Raw genomic sequence first — 21,480 nt, 5'->3', positions numbered from 1 at the left:
TAAATTATAACCTATAATTTAGCATTTAAGTGTGTATATTTTCGGGATAAATGTTTTGGCAGAAATGTGTTTAAAAGGAAATGTGTCACGTTTAAGGTGCCATAAAGGAAGCAGGAAAACATCTCTACTTAATTGATGTAATTTTGATCCTTTTTTAATGGTTTATATGATTAACCTCAAAGTTCAGCATAAAAAGAACTTACTGAGAAGTAAATATAACCACACATCTAAATAATATTTTATTGTGATTACTTCTCTCTTAAAAGGAAGTTGTAATAGCCATAAAAGATAGATCTGATGTTCCATAAAAACTATCTGTCAATTTTTTGCAATGATCCTTAATAAAAGTCATAAAAATTGATGTTAAAAAAACTCTGTTACAAAATTATTTTTAATAAAGAATTGATTCTATTATAAATTTATTTTATAATAATTTTTCTAAACAATTTTTATATGATTGTTATTTTCATAAAACGATCATCATCTTTATTTATGCTCAGCAGCAGCAGCAAGAACATAAATACAATCGTTTAAAATACAACTTTGTTGTAGTCAACTTGTTTGAAGTTCATGTTTGTTGTTGAAAAAGATCATGTTGATCAGTACGGTATGTTTTTTTCAGTTCTTAACTTTATAGTAGTAGTTCCGCCTATTACATGTACAGATCAACTGAATATATATTTTTTTGCTTCTTCTGTTTTTTTTTTGTTTGTTTGATCGTTGTTCAATGTTTTTACTTGAATTGGCCATTATATTGATGATACTTAATGTTTAAATTGTAGTAAATTTTTTTAAATTTTATACATTTTTTATGTTTTTAGCTTTTTCTCTGCAGAAAAAAAGTAGTAGTTCTTTGCTTTATAATGATTATTATTATTATTCATGTACGATTATGGTAGCAATTTTAAAATAAAATTATTGAACATTTTAAAGTTTGAATGTAAAGTTTAAAGAAATTATTCTGAAAACAATGAGGTAATTGTTGTAGTATGAATGAATCCTAAGAGTCATGAATCCTAAGTTTCTAAACCCAAATTCCTTATATTTATCATTTCTCTGGAAGTTTTTTATCCCTATAACTTTTCCTCTCAAATTAATTTTTACCGTATATTTTATAGTGAAATTTTCTATTAATTACCCCCAAAAAGGAACTAATTGTTGCTTATTTTTGTGAAATTATTGCTGCCAATTATTAATGTAAATTCGTTAAAAATTCATCATAGAAATTTTGTTTTTCTTTATATTTGATTTTGTATAAAAATTAAAGAGTTTTTTTGCATGCAGATTATTTACAGCCTTTCTCTTTTAGTTAAACAATTTTATGCATTCAAATTAAATAAATCCAACAGATGGGAATTAAAGCTGTAGAAGAAGCAAATGTACTAATACACTGAGTAACAAAAGTAAATAGGTCATTTAGTAAACATATGTGAAAGTTAACATAATGCAGAAGGCAAGCATTAAACTATAGTCTGGACTATAGACAACACTATAATCTGTACAATTGACAATACTATAGTCTGAACTATAGATTAGACTTTAGTCTGGACTTTGAATAGGTTATGGTCTGCACTATAGACTATAGTATGTACTATAGACTAGACTATAGTCAGAACTTAAGACTAGATTATAGTCTGGACTATACACTAGACTAAATACTAGACTACATACTGGACCATAGACTGCAGTCTGGACTATAGATTAGACTATAAACTGTATTTTAGACTAGAGTAGATTATGGTCCACACTATAGACTATAGTATGCACTATAGACTAGACTGTAGTCAGGACTATACACTAGACTAAAGACTAGACTATAGTCTGGACTATGCACTAAACTAAAGACTAGATTATATACTGGACCATAGACTGCAGTCTGGACTATAGACTAGACTACAGTCTGGACTATATAATAGTCTGGACTAAATAGCTTAGACTTTAGTCTAAACTTTAAACTAGACTACATTATGGTCTGGACTATAGGTTAGACTATAGTCTGGACTATAGATTAGACTATAGTCTGGACTATAGACTAGAATATAGTCTGGACTATAGACTAGAATATAGTCTGGACTATAGACTAGAATATAGTATGGACTACACTATAGTCTCGACTATAGACTAGCCTATAGTCTGGACTATAGAATATAGAATAGATTATAGACTAGACTATAGTCTGGAATATAGAATAGACTATAGTTTGGACTATAGACTAGACTACAGTCTGGACTATATACTACACTATAGTCTCGAATATACACTAGACTATAGCCTGGACTATATACTAGAACAGAGTCTGGACTATAGACAACAGTCTGGACTATATACTATAGTCTATAATATACACTAGGCTATAGACTGGACTATAGTCTGGACTATAGACTGTACTATAGTTCGGACTATAGTCCAGACCATAATCCACTATAGACTGTACTATAGTTCGGACTATAGTCTAGTCCAGTCTATAGATTAGACTTTGCTCCAGACTATTGACTAGGCCGTAGTTATGACTATTAACAAGAATATAATCATGACTATAAACTCTAATTTTGACTGTAGACTATTGACCAGACTATAGTTTGGACTATAGACTAGACTATAGTCTGTATTATAGACTATTTTATAGTCTGATATTAAGGGTAGAGTATAGTCCGGTTTATTATATATATTAGTCTGAAATATAGACAAAACTACAGTCTGGACTGCTGACCGGACTATAATCCTGACTATAGTCGTGCCTATAGTCTTGACAATATACTATACTATAGTCTGGACTGTACAAGAGACTATAGCGCAGACTATATACCGAATTTTAAGCAGGACTATTGCCTTGACTATAATCTCCACTGGTAACTACATTCTTGACTACAGACTAGACTTTACTAAAAACTTCGAAAATATTCAATTTGAAATAGAAGATGTGAGATTCCCTAAGATCAGTTTGCCGATTATATATATTCTATAATTTTTTTTGTTAAAAAATTTTTGTTTTTTTCCGCAAAAAATATTGAAACTTTAATATCAATCATGACTTTTATTAAACTTGCATAGTAGATACTATAATTCTAACGAAGTTTTTTTGTTATTAAAAACAAAATAAGTAATTTTTATAGTAGTTATTGCTGTTATTATCTTTTTAAGATTCTTGTAAAAAAAAATGTAGTAAATTTTGTTGCTGTTTTTTTTCCAAAACTAATTAACTTTAATCGAAATTTGTTGAGCTGTGTTTTTTTCCAATTTTTATAGTCAGTAGAAAATATTTACGTTGAAAATTAGAAATGATTTTGCGGTTTAAGTTATAAACTGAAAAACAGCAGCAATAACAAAAAATTATTTGTTTACGGCAAACAACAGCACAACAAAAACATCAGTCATCAGTTGGAATACACTCGACAGTGAAGAAAAGATAAAGTAACAATGGAAATAATTTCAGAATGACTTGTTTGTCTTTTGTGGTACATCATCGTATACATTTCATGACTATTTCCAAAGTCACGCCTTTTGCGGGCGGTTGGTCGTTTAAATTTAACTTTGTTACATTTGCCGAATTGGCTTCTGATAAAAAAAACATGTTGTTCCCCGAAAAAAATACCACAAACAGTAAGTAGAAAAAAACACCAACAACAGGCGCCTTTAATACAATTGTTTGATGGTTTATAACCTAGCAGCCAACCGTCCGTCCTTCTGTCCATCTTTCTAATTTATTTTCTTCAAATTTTTCTCATTTTTTTTTTAGTAGCTTTAATAATGTTTTGAAAAAAAGTGAAGTAGTTAAAGTAGTTTGTTTCTAATACTCCGCTATCACCACTTAATAGTTCATTGATGAGTTGTTGAAATATTTTGGTGAAGCTTCAAAAGATACAAGCCGCCCATGAAATTATTATCATCATCATGGCGCTTAGACGGTTGCTTTTTCTTTGGTGAGGTTTTCTTTAAAATAAATGTGTTAAATTAACCTTCTTTTATTTTTATAAAAATTTTATTGTAAGATCATCATTTATGATCATGTGCATGATACTGAGTATTTTTCTGTTTTTTATGGTGAATAACCCAAATGATTTGTTTTTATTACAAAATAACAAGTATTAATATTTTCGAATTATTTGTGGTTAAAATAATTAGATTCTTTCTAGGTTTACCAATTTTAGAACTACTTTATTAATCTTTGCTTTATTACATATACGAGAGGTTCCCTGTGAAAGCAAGAGAGCTCTTAGAAAAGCTTTCTGCAGTTATAAGCTTTAAAATAGGCATCGCCAGAATCCCGAAAACTTCTTAAGCGAAATCCTTGTATATATGTTTTTAGAACAATATTTCAGCCAAAAAATTTGATCGCAAAGTTGTTAAATTTGTACTAAAAAACTTCTAAATTTTATTACCACAAAATTGCTTTAATTCCGTTTGTTATTTAGCGCCAAATAACAGAAAAATACATTTTTATTATTCCCAACAATCTTAGGGCCTTATAACCTGCTGCTAAAGCTTTTGAGCTTAAAGCCGTCAACCACAAAAAGTTGCTTACAATTATGTATATGAACATCCAAAGGATTTCTGCTGTTGGCTTTTGGTGACTGTGACGATTAGTTTTTCGGTTTATTAATAAAATTGCCATTTAGATTTTTTATAAAGTTCCCAAGAATATAAATAATATTTTTATGTCTGGCAGTTAACAGAATCCTACTGTGTGAAGTGGGTTAATAATAACAAATTTTATGGATTTTCAAATGAAGTTGACTTTTAAGGGAGAAGAAAGAGAGAAAAAAAGTTGTGAACTTAAATACAACCTATAAAATGCAGTAAAACGCAAAAAAAAAACTTATTAAGAGTAAATATTGTTTTTGAGAAAATTTATTTAATTCTGAAATACTAAAAAGAACTTCCAGAGAAGTAGAAAAGGTGTATGCAAAGAAGTTAAGTTTCAACAACAGAATCCTTTATAGTCTCGACTACAGATTTGACAAAAGCTTTATAGTCCTAACTATAGACTTATATAGTGTGGACTCGACGACAGACTTGACTATAGCCTATAGATTCGACTACAGTCTATATACTCGATTATAGTTTTGACTATAAACTTCAGTATAGTTAGGACTATAGACAATATTTTCAATATAGTTTCGACTATAGATTCGACTATAGTTTGGATATTATACTTCACTACAGTTTGGACTTTAGACTAGATTATAGTCTGGACTTTAAACTCGACTATAGTCTGGGCTATAGACTCAATTATAGTCTGGACTATAGACTTAATTAAAGTCTGGACTATAGACTCGATTATAGTCTGGACTATAGACTTGTCTATAGTCTAGACTATATTGTCAAGACAATAGTGTGGACTATAGACTTGTCTATAGTTTAGACTATATTGTCAAGACAATAGTGTGGACTATAGACTATAGTCTGGACTATAGACTCGACTATAGTCTACACTATAGACTCGAATATAGTCTGCACTATAGACTCGACTATAGTCTGCACTATAGACTCAATTATAGTCTAGACTATATACTCGATAGTCTGGACTATAGAGTGTGAACTCTAGGCTTGACTATAGTGTGGACTATAGACTCGACTACAATCTGGAAGATAGACTCGACTACAGTCTAGAATATAGAATCTACTATAGTCTCTACTATAGACCCAATGGCAGTCTAGAATATCGACTCCACTATAGTCCAGACTCGACTATCGTGTGGACTATAAACCCGTCTATTATCCGGACTATAGATTCGACTATAGTCTGGACTATAGATTTGACTATAGTCTGGACTATAGAATCGACTATAGCTTGTACTATAGAATCGACTTTAGCTTGTACTATAGACTCGACTATAGTCTGGACTATAGACTCGACTGTAGTCTGGGCTATATACTTGACTATAGTCTGGACTATAGACTCGACTATAGCCTGGACTATAGACTCGACTATAGTCTGGACTATAGACTCGACTATAGTCTGGACTATAGACTCGGCTATAGCCTGGACTATAGACTCGACTATAGTCTGGACTATAGACTCGACTATAGTCTGGACTATAGACTCGACTATAGTCTGGACTATAGACTCGACTATAGTCTGGGCTATAGACTCGACTATAGTCTGGGCTATAGACTCGAGTATAGTCTGGACTATAGACTCGACTATAGTCTGGACTATAAACTCGACTATATTCTAGACTATAGACTCGAGAATAGTCTGGACTATAGACTCGACTATATTTTAGACTGCAGACTCAACTATATTCTAGACTGCAGACTCGACTATAGTCTGGACTATAGACTCGACTATAGTCTGGACTATAGACTCGACTATAGTCTGGACTATAGACTCGGCCATAGAATGGACTATAGACTCTATAAAATTCTGGACTATAGCCTCGTCTAAAGTCTGGACTATAGACTCGACGATAGTCTGAACAAAATACACGACTATAACCTGGACTAAAGTCTCGACTATAGTCTGAACTATAATGTAATGACAAGTAAACTCAAATGGTTACTTTGTACAACCTATGTAATCTAAAAAAGATAACTGTTACTTTAACATTATTGTTTTTACTTTAACATTGTTGTAATTACTTAATAAATAATAATGTGTTTTATTTAAAACTTTTATAATGAAAAATTTTGTTCATATTTTCCAGTGTATTTAGCTGGTTAAAGTTTAAATTTGTAGTTGAAAAAAAAGACTGAGATTTTTTCAGTATTTATTGTCCAGTGAGTGGTCTTTCGAGTAGTTGTATGTTTATATGTTTTGGCCATGATAAATGTATCTAGGTATTGTAATTTACAAGTAATAAAGAAAATATGAGTTTTTTTTGTTTGCTGCTGCTGCTGTTTCTACTATATGTTGTCCCCCTAGTCAGGCTCTTTAGAGAGTCATAAATATTGCACTTGTATATTTATGATTTTACAACTAAAAAAAAATAAAAGTTTTTTAAAAAAATTATTATGCTACTAACAACAGCAAAAAAATACAAAAAAAAACTTTTTAATATTCGCATTTGTTTTGCAACAACTATTTTCTATAAGCCGCTGGTGTCCGATAAATACAAACCAGTCAGCAGCAGCAACAACAACAGCAATTCATTCAGAAAACTTTTTTCTTCTTTGTGGTTTGTTATATTTTTTTATAAATTTCTGTGTTAAATGTCGAGTTTGGTTCACTGATGACTGACTTTGTTGGATAGATGGACAGATGGATGGTTGGCAGGCCAAAACAGAGCTATCCAAGCGTCTGGTTTGGTTAGGATGCTTTAAATCTGTGGATTGTTTAACACCACCAACATACCAGCCAGTAGTACATAAATGGTAGTTGTTTATTGTTGTGGCTGCTAGCCGCCACTGTTACAATTGTAGTGGCCTTCTGAAACATTGTTAACATTACAAAAAAAAAAAAAAAAAAAACAAAACAACATTAACAAACAAAAAGTGTTAAACAACAATGACGAGAGATGATGAATTGTTTGTCCATAAAAAAAAACTATGATTTTAATTTTATTTTTTTGCACTATTTTGTACTCCTGCCCGCTGCCCCAATAAACATTGTTTTGTTCTTAGAAAAAAACTTATAATTTCCCCTACCCTTTCTTTAACATTGCCGCAATGTTAAGCATCCAATCAACATTAAACATCAACTAGTGAAGCAAACCAATATCTGGGGAAGGAGGGTTTTTATAAATTATTTTTTCTATTCTTTAGATCAACCACTGTAGAGGGGCAGACATTTTTATATTTTTGTAGTTACACATCGATATTTTTATTTTATTTTTAAAAAGATCTTAAAGAAATGTCCACACCCTTGATCCGTCCGTCCGTCTATCTGTTAAAACACTACAGACGGACATTAAAGCTCCTAAACAGCAGGAACTAGGAAGCTGAAGTTTTCCCCAAATATGTTCTATAAATATCAGGTTTTCAGCAAAAAATCCTAAAAAATTCTTCTAAAATTCCCATAAAAGGCTTTACTTTATAAAATAAGCATCTGCAAGTTGCTTTGCCTTAACTTTTCTCGCAGTGTTTTCATATTTGTATTCAGTTGCAAAATAATGTTTTTTAGATATGTATTTTGTTGTAAATATTGCCTTTAGCTATATTATAGAGTTTTGTTTCCATTTGTTTGTCTTCCTCTCTAGTCCCTCCTCTTTCCTTTTTATTTCTGTTGCAACACGAGCTTTTATAGAAAATAACAACAACTTTTAAGAAACAAAAAAAAAAAAAAACAATATAAAAAATAATAGCAATTTTTATTTAAATCTATATTGTAGTTTGTTTTTCTTTTTTGCAACCCTTTATATGTATGTGTATGGAAAAAAAAAGAAAAGTTTTCCTTTTATTATTATTTTTTGCAATTTTTTTATTATTATTCTATCCAATGTTCGAATGGAAAACAAATAGTAAAGTGAATGTGTGTGTGAGGTTATAATAAACACACTGATACATGCATAAATAGATGCATTTAAATTTCAAACAAATTTAAATGCATGATTTTGTAGAAATGAGAATATAAATTTTAAAAATTATAATTTGTTGGGGCATACAGAACAGCTGCATGAAAACGGGCAAAGAAGCAAAAAAACGGGCCAACGCGGGAGGCGAGGGCAGGGAGAAAGAAACAAAGAAACAAACAAACAAACAAACACGAACAAACGAACGAACGAACGAACGAACGAACGAACGAACGAACGAACGAACGAACGAACGAAAACGAACGAACGAACGAACGAAGAACGAACGAACGAAACGAACGAACGAACGAACGAACGAACGAAAGACGAACGAACGAACGAACGAACGAACGAAAAACGAACGAACGAACGAACGAACGAACGAACGAAAACGAACGAACGAAACGAACGAACGAACGAACGAACGAACGAACGAACGAACGAACGAACGAACGAAAGAACGAAAACGAACGAACGAACGAACGAACGAACGAACGAACGAAACAAACGAACAACGAACGAACGAACGAACGAACGAACGAACGAACGAAACGAACGAACGAACAACGAACGAACGAACGAACGAAGAACGAACGAACGAACGAACGAACGAACGAAACGAACGAACGAAAACGAACTAACTAAAGAACGAACTAACTAACTACTAACGAACTAACGAACTAACTACAAAACTAACGAACTAAAACTAACGAACTAACTAACTAACGAACTAACGAACGAACGAACGAAACGAACGAACGAAAACGAACTAACGAACGAACGAACTAACTAACTAACTAACGAACGAACAAGAACGAACGAACGAACTAACTAACGAACTAACGAATAACGAACGAACTAACGAACGAACTAACGAACTAACTAACTAACGAACTAACTAACTAACTACGAACTAACTAACTAACTAACTAACGAACTAACTAACTAACTAACTAACTAACTAACTAACGAACTAACTAACTAACTAACTAACTAACTAACTAACTAACTAACTAACTAACAACTAACTAACTAACTAAAACTAACTAAAACAAAAATACATCGAACCTAAAAAATAAAAAAAATTATTACATTTTTGGCGCATATTGTGAAAATCGCCATTCATACTAATTTAGCATAATTCTTGGCATTGAATGGTGCTCAAATCAAAACCTTTACCTTTGTAAAATATTTGTTCACTGTCATTACCTGGTTCTTAAAATAATAAACACAATGCGTTCATACTAATGCAAAAAAATAAAAAACATATACATATGTATATTGGTTTTATAGTGTGAGCTTATTTAAAGCGGCATTTAGATCAGGATCATAAAAAAATATGAAGTTTTTTTTTATAATCTTACGAGCGTTGATGATGAGGATCATCATAAAAATTGTATTATGAGCATTTATGATTTCTGTTCGTTTTAATGTTTCTTGTTTTTAACGCTGTAGAGGCTGTAAACGCAAAATAAAGTTCATAAAGGTTTTTTTTTGGTTTGAGTTGAGTTGAAGTAGTAAAAACAAATGAATTGTATTATAAAAATGGAGTGAAATATCCCATGACGTTATTTTTCTGCTTTTTAGGAAAAAACATTTTAATATTCATATAAAACTATAACAAAGACGAGTCAAAGTTTTCATGTCAAATATCTGCTAACTGCATGAATAAAGAATTTAGAAGTCATGAAAGCTTTTTTTACAACAAAAATTAAAGAAAAACACTTAATTTCTTTAACATTCTGAAACAAAATTTAGTTAGTTTTAATGAATCGATGTTTAATTTAAGAAAAAAATCTTTTTGTTAAAGATTTGATTCGACTTTAACTAATTTTTCTTTCCTGTGATTCTTGTCTTCCAGGTGTGGTTTCAAAATAAACGCTCAAAAGAAAGACGCATGAAACAAATCACCAGCATGGGTCGGCCACCGTTCTTTGGAGGTGCTCGTAAAATGCGAGGATTTCCTATGAATCTATCGCCGGGTGGTTTAGATGATGGTCCCGGATTTCCCTATTTTGCGGCGGAGGGTAAATTTGAATTTGGCTATGGACCACATTTTCATCCACACGATGGACCCTTCTTTCCAGGACATCCTGGAGGACCAATGCCTTTCAATGCGCCTGGTAAGTTAACAAACTTTCCCTTTTAGCCCTTAAACAATGACTAACCTATAACTTAATTTACTTTTCTAGGCGGACCAATGGATCATACGGGTCCAATTCCTATGGTTAATGAATTTGGCCTAACACCCGAATCACAATTTCTTAGTCAGACTGCCGGACCTCCCATGAATATACAATCAGCGGGAGGTCCGCAACCACCTCCGGACCATCTGCTGGCCGCCCAGCAGCAACAACAACAAGCCCAACAACAACAGCAGCAGCAACAACAACAGTCACAACAATCTCAACAAAATGGCCCGCGTTCCGCATCACCTGAATTCATGTCAGCCGCCAATTTCAGTGAACCTCAAAATATGCAAAACGAAACGCTAGTTTGGTAATATTCAAAAGAGTTGGCAACACGTTTGCTACTATTAAAAACTCTAGCCGAATATCAGCAACAGGAGGATGTGGTTTGAAATGAACTCAAAATCAAACAATTCAACGTTTAGAGGGCTGGTCCTTATACAGAAACAAACAAAGTCGTCATTCAAAGATCATGGAAACACAACACTCAAATATTTGCTAAAAAACTACTTTAAATTTCTACTATTTACTACAAAAAAAAGAAAATTTTACAAAATATTTAAAGAAAAATATGGCTGCTTAATTTGATATTAATTGCTGAAGCAAATAAAAAAACACACACACACACACAAACAAACAAAACAAAAAAATATTAACATATAATTAAAACAATTGTAAATTGAATTTATCTATTATTTATGTATGAATGTATTATATTTATATAACGATATATTGAATTAAATTATAATAATATAAATAAAAACTTTTTGGAGACTTTTTTTGGAGAAATATTCATAGAGACTCCAAATATAACTCCTACAAACTGATTTCAAATTCAAAATTTTATGGCAATAGTAAGGAAATGACATCAATAGCTGAAGTTTTTATTATTTCACAAAAGCGGTTATCTTTTTTTTCGTATTTTTTATGTAGTACTGGGGAGTCTGATTCTGTTGGCAAAAATTTTCTTCCACCCAAAAAATTTGCGGAAAAGTTTAATCATATTGCTGCATCTTATACCGATAGTTATTTGGGGATGTTCGAAATGCATTTGAATTGCGAATTCGAAATTGCCAAAGTGTTTAATGTACGGTAGTTTTTGATTCCTCTGAGAGCTCCGAACTCTTAACAATTTGAAAAAAATGGTTTATTACCCAAAAAATTTTCTGTATGTGACCTTATAACCGATCTGGGCCCGAATTTCATAATATTGTTTTCGAAATTGCTATCTGCAATGTTAAATTGATGTGGAAAGTAATTCTGGGTCCGTTTAACTATTGAATAGTGCCTTATATAAAATGTGCTCTAAAGCATTGAATGGCACAGAGAGCAATTAAATAAATAGTAGCATAAAAACTGTTTTACAATATTACAATACTCTAAAGCAGAGATAGACAAAAAGCTCACCTTCTTTTGTCCACACTCAAGCGCACACCGATGACTGCTCTAAGCTGGTTAAAGATAAAGAGTTCTCTCCTAAATTCTCTTGCTCTCATGTATAAGAAAGCAAACAAAATAATTTAAAAAGCTCATTCTCACACTCTATCTCTTTCTAAAGCCAATGATAATTGCTTCGGTTCTCTTTCCTCTCTCTTCTTGTTTCTTTTACACATACTTAAGATCACACCGACTAGATAGCCGTCTAGAGTTCTCTAGCTTTCATGTACAAAAAGCAAACAAAATAATTTAAAAAGCTCTCTTTCTAAAGCCAATGATAATTGCTTCAGTTCTCTTTCTTCTTGTTTCTTTTCTTAAGAGCACATCGATAGCTGCTCTAAACTAGAGTTCTCTTGGAAGTTCTCTAGCTTTTATGTATTGGAAAGTAAAAAAAATCATTTAAAAAGCTCATTTTTAACACCCTAGTCTCTCTCTCTGTTTAAAGTAAGTGCTAATTTGAAGCTTCGAACTTTATGGAGAGAAATGCTGGTAATGTTAAGCAAATTATCAATGAAAAACTATGATGATTTTTCAAGAATTTTTCCCAAATTTTATTATGATTTCAAACGAAAGGATCGTTTTACAGAGACAGATTTTCATTAATATTCATTCTTGAGATTGAACCAAATTTTAACATATTATTTAAAAATTAATGAACAGATAGACGGACCTCGTTAAATCATATGCAAATGCAGATTCTAAGACGATTGATATGACCTAAAGGTGCTGGACTCATTACTAATTGCATTGAACTTTATAGAATTTAGATTGACAAAGTAATATCCTCCTAAAAGTTAAATAATATTTATGCCTCAAATATTATTAACTAAATGAGAATTATATTGAGTTTTATTAAGTTAAATGTAAAAATTCCATTGTTCGCTAGCTGTCTTAAGAAGCTTTTGATTGCTCTCGTTTTCTCTCTTTTGTTTTAATGAATAAGTTTGATTTGTATTGTGTACGTGCCAATTGTCGTTTTAAGCTTGCTCTCTGCTGGCTATCGTGCTCTAGTGTTGCTTTTCATGAATATTGCTTAAAACGTTGAAGTTTAATAAGTATTAGTTTTCACATCTGGAGAACATTTATTGACTTTTTAAGCAATTGAGCTGTTGAGTTCTTAGCCTGTTGATAATTTTAAATATTTTATCTTATTTCCAAGTCAATAAAGGTTTTCCTTTTACTATCTTGTTGATTTTTTTTTCAAATCTGTTATATTATTGTTATTTATATGTTGTCAAACAACATCCTTTTTTATTTCCTGTTATATTTTGACCAACTTCCCTATGGTTGTTATACGAAAAATATCCCTTATTTCTATCACACAAATTTTACTTTGAATTTTTCCCAAATTATCTCTGAACATTGCAAAATTTCTTAACTTTTAAGCAAAATCTCATTAAACATCAATCATTATATTGATTATGATCAAAAATAGTAAGTCAATCACTTGAGTACGCATTCATAGCATGCTGTATACACTTTATCATAAAAAAACGTCAATATTAAAAGAAATCTTAGATTTTTGTCAGTTTTTAAAAATCTACTTTTTTTAAGGAAAACCTAAAAAAAACTTTTTTATTTTATTTCAAAATTGAAAAAATCCTAAAATTTAAAAAAATTCCAAAGCTATTGATGACTTTTTCAAAATAACAAAAAATATTTCTCTCCAACACAAAATTTCAACTCTACAAAAAACTGAATTTGTCTGTAAATTTAAAAATTTATATATTATAAATAAATAAACAAAAATAATAAAACGGTAAAACAACCCACAAGTATAGAAAATTAAATAAATTTAAAACAAAAAAAACTAAATAATAAAAATCTAAATTTAAATAAAACTGGTATAAACAAAATTTAAAACCTCTATGTATCTACTAAAATAATACATATAAAAAAAATTTAAATATATTTATAAAAAAATCAAAAAACAAATAAACCGAAATAAATCAATTAAATCTAAAATAAAATAAAAACTAAACAAATGTATATAAAGTTAAACAAAAATATAAAAACTAAATAATAATAAAAAAAACAAAAAAACTAAAATATAAAAAAAATTAGTGTTAGCTTAGTTAGTAAGTCATTATTAGTTTATTATGATTATTACGATAATTATAATAAACATTTATCATTATATATAATTATATATATATAAAAAAAAAACAAATCAAAGAAAAAAATTAAGAAAAAAAAATAAAATAAATAAAGAAATTGTTATCTAAAATCATAAATAACAGTTTTTATAACAAAAAATCTATAAACAAAAATAAATGTTTTACTTGGAAAAGGATTGTAGTTAAACGGCATTTGGAATTTAACTATTTAGAGCAGTGATAGGCAAAGAGGCCTCCTGCTTTTACACTTAATAGGCGGTTCAATTATTATTATCACTTATTTTTATATTATTCTATATAAACCTATCCAAAACTTAAATCGCTTTTAACTTTGTTAAAAGTCCTTTAAATTGAAAATATATCTTATATTGTGATCATTCATAATCTTCCCAAATCGATCTTTTGCATCTAAAATCTTAAGATCACTTATATACTCCTTCAAAATTCGACTTCTTGATCGAAATCCTAGAAAAAGTAAAATTGCTAGTAACTTCTTTAAAACACGTTTGTGATCATCCATGTTTTTCTTCAGTTAGTTCGAAAGGAGAATGTGTTTTCCAAGGCCTCTATCGGGCTTGTTGTACTCTCCTATACCAGTGTCTCTGGTGGAAATCGAACCCACGTCTTCTGTTCTGACAAACTTCAACAGACTAACTACTAACCTATAGGAGGTACAATTAAAAATTGAATTTTCAAGTTTCACATATGATCGACCTCTTTGATCAAAAACCCAAAATCGCACAAAATTGGTTCCCCTATCAATTTAAACATATTTTAACGAAGTTGTAAGAAATTTAGAGTTTTTTTTAGGTTTTTGGTTAAAAAGGTGGATTTTTGTGAAAATATGAGTGAACCTCTTAAATCGACCTTTTTATCAAAAACCCAAAATCGTGGTCGCTCATATTTTCCTTAAAAAGTTGATATTTTGGACGAAAAACTAAAACCGCACTTACATTTCCCCCCAAAATTCGAAATTTCTTTATAAAAAACCTAAAGAAATCTAAAATCGTTTAGAACTTCATTAGTTAGTTTAAAAGGTATAATGTATACATCCACTCGGAGACCCCAAGATCTATTGTAATTCCCTTTAATAAAGAACAAGGAAAAATAAAAAGAAGACAGAAGAATAAGAGAAAGATGAGAAGATATTCCCTTAATGAAACCCAGAATGTCGACTAAGTTGCACCCTGCTGCACTCCTAGTTCATCATGGAATATTTTACCTAGCCGTCACAGTCTCAGACTCTGTATTCTGGGACAGTAAATATGCCGTACATAAAATATGCCCTACTGTTTCCAGTTCCTCATCGTCGTCACACAACCTTTAAAAATCCTGTGCCTTAACGACCCCATTACTCCTACTAAAATCCTTATACTATTCCTATCCAGTCCTAATAGTACTCAATTGCTTTTGAATTTAACTTCGGCCATAGTTCCCTAGAAACCCTAAAGTCCAGCCTACTGTGCCAGAATCGGTTGGTGGAGTTTATCGGAGATTAAAACTTCATAACAAAACATTAAATTGTACAAATAAACTTATATATAAATCTTATATAACCACCTTAAAATGTTGAGGTTTAAAGTTAAATTCGGAAAATGGTTCCTATTGGGTCATTTTAGTCCTATTCTTACGGAAATTATATAGAAATGGAAACTGTGACCAATTTCTTAGAATAAATAATTTTACTTTAATTTTATACTTGTACCATCACTTAAGAGGATTGAAAGGGGGAGGGCCAATTATAGGCTGATCCAGGTAGGAAAATGAAGGTTACTTTAAATTGCTTTATGTCAAATTTTATTGGTACACAAATACATTTAGCGGAGTTATGAAGGCCAAAAGAATTTTCTGAATGGGTCTTTAGATGTGGGATAGAGTCATATATGAGATTTTTGTCAAATTGTATAGTTATACTTTGATTTCTAAGTCAGTTGTGAAATTTCTTAAGGGGCCTTATATGGTTATCTGCACTGACTCTTTCGAGGTTTCAACAGAGAGACGGACAGACAGATGGACGGACGGACATGGCTACATCGTCTTAGATTTGAATAAGGACACAGAATATATTTATACCTTTGTAGGTTTAAGACCGTAATGACAAAATCATGCTTTTCGATAATATACCCAACATAAAAAAGGCTTTTTTGTGATCAATGATTTTGCTTGAAATTATTCTCTAATTTAGTCATCATTTAGTTGGCTCAACAATCATGTTTGTGCAACAAATATCAAAATAACCAAACTTACTTACATTAATTCCTTTTCCACTTACCTGTAATGAAAAAAAGAAGTAAAAAAAATAAATATTAAAATCTTGATAAAATACAATTACAATAAAACTTAATCAATCTAAGTCAATCGTTTCATCAAGAATATGATGAAAGAAATAACGCATGATAAATGAATCAAATATAAGCGGTTTTAATACAAAAGGATCAATAATATAACAACTTCAAAAACAACAGCGATTTAAAGAATTTTACAACATCTGGTTAATGTTTAGTAAGATACTATCGCTGCATAGAAACTGACAAACATTTAACTCCAATTTGTATATGAACTATTAAATGTTTGCAACAGCAGAAGAGCATCATCAACGTCATCATTGAGGGAGAAGAAAAAAGTGCGTGCTGTAAAACTATTTCCATCAAAAAAAACACATGTGTATTTCTCACCTTAATTCTCAAAAACTACCGCAGTCATAGCAAAAACATAGATTTAACATAAAAATAACAACAATAAATACAAGCTATAGAAAAGAAACCCACAATTGACCATCTCATGGATGGATTTTTATTGTCTGAAAATGACATAAACACCAATCGGTCATCAGGCATGTTCTCAAGCTGTCTGTTTCTCCACTCATAGTTTTGCTGCCAGTTTACAGGTTTCAACATAACAACAGAACAAAAAAACTATCCATAAAATTCTGCCCAAATACTCGTAAATCACCTTCAACACATCGTATTTTTGTTGTACTTGTTGTATTGTTTGTTAAACGAGCATTGAGTGAGTGAATGTTGTAGCGTGTAGTGTGATGTTGTTTTCGTATTGTGAGGCCATCAACTGACCGTAGCACCTCAACGACTCACTGTTGTTAGTTAGTCAGTGTGGCAGTAAATGGGTTGAATGTTAGTCTGTCGATATGAACGTCTTACAGTGGGCAACGTTGTATGGTAAGGCAGTCAAAAGAATTCTGAGCCCCGGTTTCCAGTGAAAATATGTTTTAAGGGAAAACTCAGGTTTCAAATGAAGTATCAATTTTCTAGTGACAACTCGGATTTTTGATGGAATCTTGGTTTACTAGGGGAAAATTGGTTTTCTAATGAAATCACGGCTTTCTTGTGAAAACTCGGATTTGTAGTGAAAACTTCATTTTCTAATAAAAACTGTTTTTTCTAGTGAAAACTCGGCTTTCTAGTGAAAACTTGGTTTTCTAGTGAAAATTCGGATTTCCAGTGAAAAGTCGGATTTCTAGTGAAAACTCGGAATTCTAGTGAAAACTCGGGTTTCTAGTGAAAACTCGGTTTTCTAGTGAAAACTTGGTTTTCTAGTGAAAAATTGGATTTGTAGTGAAAACTCGGATTTCTAGTAAAAACTTGGTTTTCTACTGAAACTTGGTTTTCTAGTGAAAACTCGAATTTCTAGAGAAAACCTAATTTTCTATTAAAAACTCCGATATCTAGGAAAAACTCGGATTTCTAGTAAAAACTTGGTTTTCTAGTGAAAAATCGTATTTGCAGTGAAATCTCGGATTTCTAGTAAAAATATGGGTTTCTACTGAAAACTTGGATATTTAGTGAAAACTAAGATTTCTAGTGAAACCTAGGGTTTCTAGTGAAACTTTAGTTCTCTAGTGAAAACTTTAGTTTTCTAGTAGAAACTTTGTTTTTAAGTGAAATTCTAGTTTTCTAGATAAACTCGATTTTTAATTAAATCTCTGGTTTCTAATGAAAATTTCAGTTTCTGATGAAAACTCATTTCTCCAAAACAAACAAATCTAGCAATTTTGCCACAATAATATCCCACTGTATCCCGGGCTGACCATTTGCAACAAAACAACACTTCAACAACATGTTAACATGGACATAAACGTACAACAACAATAACAAATATTTGACGATTATGATAAGATGACTGACTGACTATGGAAAGAGATCAGAGTACGAACAGCATGAAGTGTGTAAAACTGTAAAAATTGTTGTTATATCGAAGTAGATTTTCAACAATAAACGCATTCAATAGATTTCAAACACACACACACACACGCACACAGAACACCAACTATAGATTCCAGTACAGATAAAATCACTCAAACACAGCCTCATACAAAAGATACTCCCATATGTACATTTAATGCCAAAACTTTTAAAAATCATTTTCAAACTACCATTCTAACACTGCTGCAGCACACAATAGATTAGATCGTTAATGTTACTTTTTCGTTTCGAATGAGGGCTGAAACTAAGTGCGGATTTCTATCAATCATAATCGACCATTTGTTTGCGCTGTTGTGGAGTTATTATTGCTGATGTGCGATGCTGCTCCCTTTGGTCGTTTAATTGCAATTACAAATACTCATACTATCACGCACTTTTGGTAAATGGGAAAATGAGCTATATCGTTGAAATTTTATTTTGCAGTTCTTATTAACTATTTCCATTGTTATGTGAAAAATCGTTCAGATTTAAATCGTTTCTTTATCACTTTATATTCTGTGTTCTAGGGCAATAATTGGAAAACGTTTAGGATTATTAGAAGTTGTATAGATGCTACTTAGAACTACATATAAGGAAAAAATTATAAAGTTCAGTTCTAGTTTAGTTCTAGTTTAGTTCTAGTTTAGTTCTAGTTCAGTTCTAGTCAGTCTAGTTCTAGTTCAGTTCTAGTTCAGTTCTAGTTCAGCTTCTAGTTCACGTCTAGTTCAGTTCTATTTCAGTCTAGTTCAGTTCTAGTTCAGTTCTAGTTCAGTTCTAGTTCAGTTCTAGTTCAGTTCTAGTTCAGTTCTAGTTCAGTTCTAGTTCGTTCTAGTTCAGTTCTAGTTCAGTTCTAGTTCAGTTCTAGTCAGTTCTAGTTCAGTTCTAGTTCAGTTCTAGTTCAGTTCTAGTTCAGTTCTAGTTCAGTTCTAGTTCAGTTCTAAGTTCAGTTCTAGTTCAGTTCTAGTTTCAGTTCTAGTTCAGTTCTAGTTCAGTTCTAGTTCATTCTAGTTCAGTTCTAGTTCAGTTCTAGTTCAGTTCTAGTTCAGTTCTAGTTCAGTTCTAGTTTCAGTTCTGAGTATCAGTTCTAGTTCAGTTCTAGTTCAAAGTTCTAGTTCAAGTTCTAGTTCAGTTCTAGTTCAGTTATAGTTCAGTAGTTCTAGTTCTAGTTCAGTTCTAGTTCAGTTCTAGTTCAGTTCTAGTTCAGTTCTAGTTCAGTTCTAGTTCAGTTCTAGTTCAGTTCTAGTTCAGTTCTAGTTCAGTTCTAGTTCAGTTCTAGTTCAGTTCTAGTTCAGTTCTAGTTCAGTTCTAGTTCAGTTCTAGTTCAGTTCTAGTTCAGTTCTAGTTCAGTTCTAGTTCAGTTCTAGTTCAGTTCTAGTTCAGTTCAGTTCTAGTTCAGTTCTAGTTCAGTTCTAGTTCAGTTCTAGTTCAGTTCTAGTTCAGTTCTAGTTCAGTTCTAGTTCAGTTCTAGTTCAGTTCTAGTTCAGTTCTAGTTCAGTTCTAGTTCAGTTCTAGTTCAGTTCTAGTTCAGTTCTAGTTCAGTTCTAGTTCAGTTCTAGTTCAGTTCTAGTTCAGTTCTAGTTCAGTTCTAGTTCAGTTCTAGTTCAGTTCTAGTTCAGTTCTAGTTCAGTTCTAGTTCAGTTCTAGTTCAGTTCTAGTTCAGTTCTAGTTCAGTTCTAGTTCAGTTCTAGTTCAGTTCTAGTTCAGTTCTAGTTCAGTTCTAGTTCAGTTCTAGTTCAGTTCTAGTTCAGTTCTAGTTCAGTTCTAGTTCAGTTCTAGTTCAGTTCTAGTTCAGTTCTAGTTCTGCTAAGGGTCTGTTGTATTTCGGTCACCCAATATGAATAGGTAATACTGAAGTGAAATATATAGTGCCTTATTGTAATGGTCAGATTCACGATCTGCAAATATTTTATTTAAGAATTGTTTTTTGTTTAATCCAAAGGAGTTTAGTATTCTAATTAGCTAAAACATTATCTACCCTCAGGTATAACTATATAAGAAAACCAATTTATCTTCTCAATTTAAACTCGAAACATATTTTTGCTTGAAATTCATTCATTTTAAAAAATTTCAATTAAGTATTTTTCCGCTTAAACTCCAAACGTGTGTTGTCTATTCTACAGTATTATTACATGGCCGATTTGATGTTCCATATGATGATGAACTAATGAAACTATCAAATCATCAAATAAAATATTCAAAACTATAAGCCATACGTAATATGTTTGTATATGAGAAACCAAAAACTGAAATACCAAAAATTTGTAATCAGTCAAAACCACCTACGCAATGGCAACCAACTAAATAAATGTTTCAGATTGTCAGTCATGTAAATTAAATGAAACTGAAACGAATGGAATACTCACTCGTACCATGCTGACGTTCAAGAGATTCAACAGATTTTCGAATGTGACAGCGATTAATGCTAGCAAAGTATCTGTTGGAATAGATGAGGGAATGAACAATTTAACCAGATTGGTTTGTTAAATAACAATTTCAAATTATTTAGTTCTAGTAATAAATTGTAAAAATTTGTTGTCTAAATATTCCCAACATTTAAACGATTTTAAAATTTAGACTCGGCTATTAGTGTTTTACCTTAAAGACAGCCAGTTGGAGTAACTGATGGTGGTGGTAGAATGTGATTTTAGTATTTTTTACTGCTACTATGTATGAGAATAAGGTTCTTTGCCACTTTTTTTTAATGGTTGAGAAATTTGCTGTTGATGTTGGGTTTGATGATGAATTTGATGTTCTTGCGCTTCATTACACAATAATTTTCTTATTTTCTTTGGAAGAAGTCTTGCTAGAGTTTTTTTTTTTAATTTTTCTGTTGTGATTTTCAATGTGATATTTAAACATACAAGTCACTTTTACTATAGTCATATATAGTACGTTACTTCGTCAATATATTCATACTCGTTTACATTTGGAGATACTACTTGCCTTTACATGCCTTCAATGTTCATAAACTATTTTATATATGTGAAATTTTGCTTGGGGACAGAGCTGGAATGTGGCCATGTTTGTCTCATTCCATTGAAGTTTGCAAAGTTTTAAGAACTTTTCTCGCATTAAACTATCAGCAACA

General features: G+C 31.3%; 1 protein-coding gene across 1 annotated transcript; it reads left to right on the top strand.

Moving 5' to 3' along the window:
• Window positions 1–10,311: 10,311 nt before the first annotated feature.
• Window positions 10,312–11,158, top strand: LOC119602179 (LIM/homeobox protein Lhx1-like; the record flags this gene model as incomplete). Its single annotated transcript, XM_037953552.1, has 2 exons — window positions 10,312–10,573; window positions 10,643–11,158. Coding segments are annotated over 2 exons (573 nt in total), but the record flags the coding sequence as incomplete, so codon positions are not given.
• Window positions 11,159–21,480: the final 10,322 nt, after the last annotated feature.

Source organism: Lucilia sericata, unplaced genomic scaffold (genome assembly GCF_015586225.1).
Source record: "Lucilia sericata isolate MDLA Ls3-8-SP2 unplaced genomic scaffold, ASM1558622v1 Contig000212F_arrow, whole genome shotgun sequence".
NCBI classification, from domain to species: Eukaryota; Metazoa; Arthropoda; class Insecta; order Diptera; family Calliphoridae; genus Lucilia; species Lucilia sericata.
This window is presented reverse-complemented; position numbering and strand designations above follow the sequence as displayed.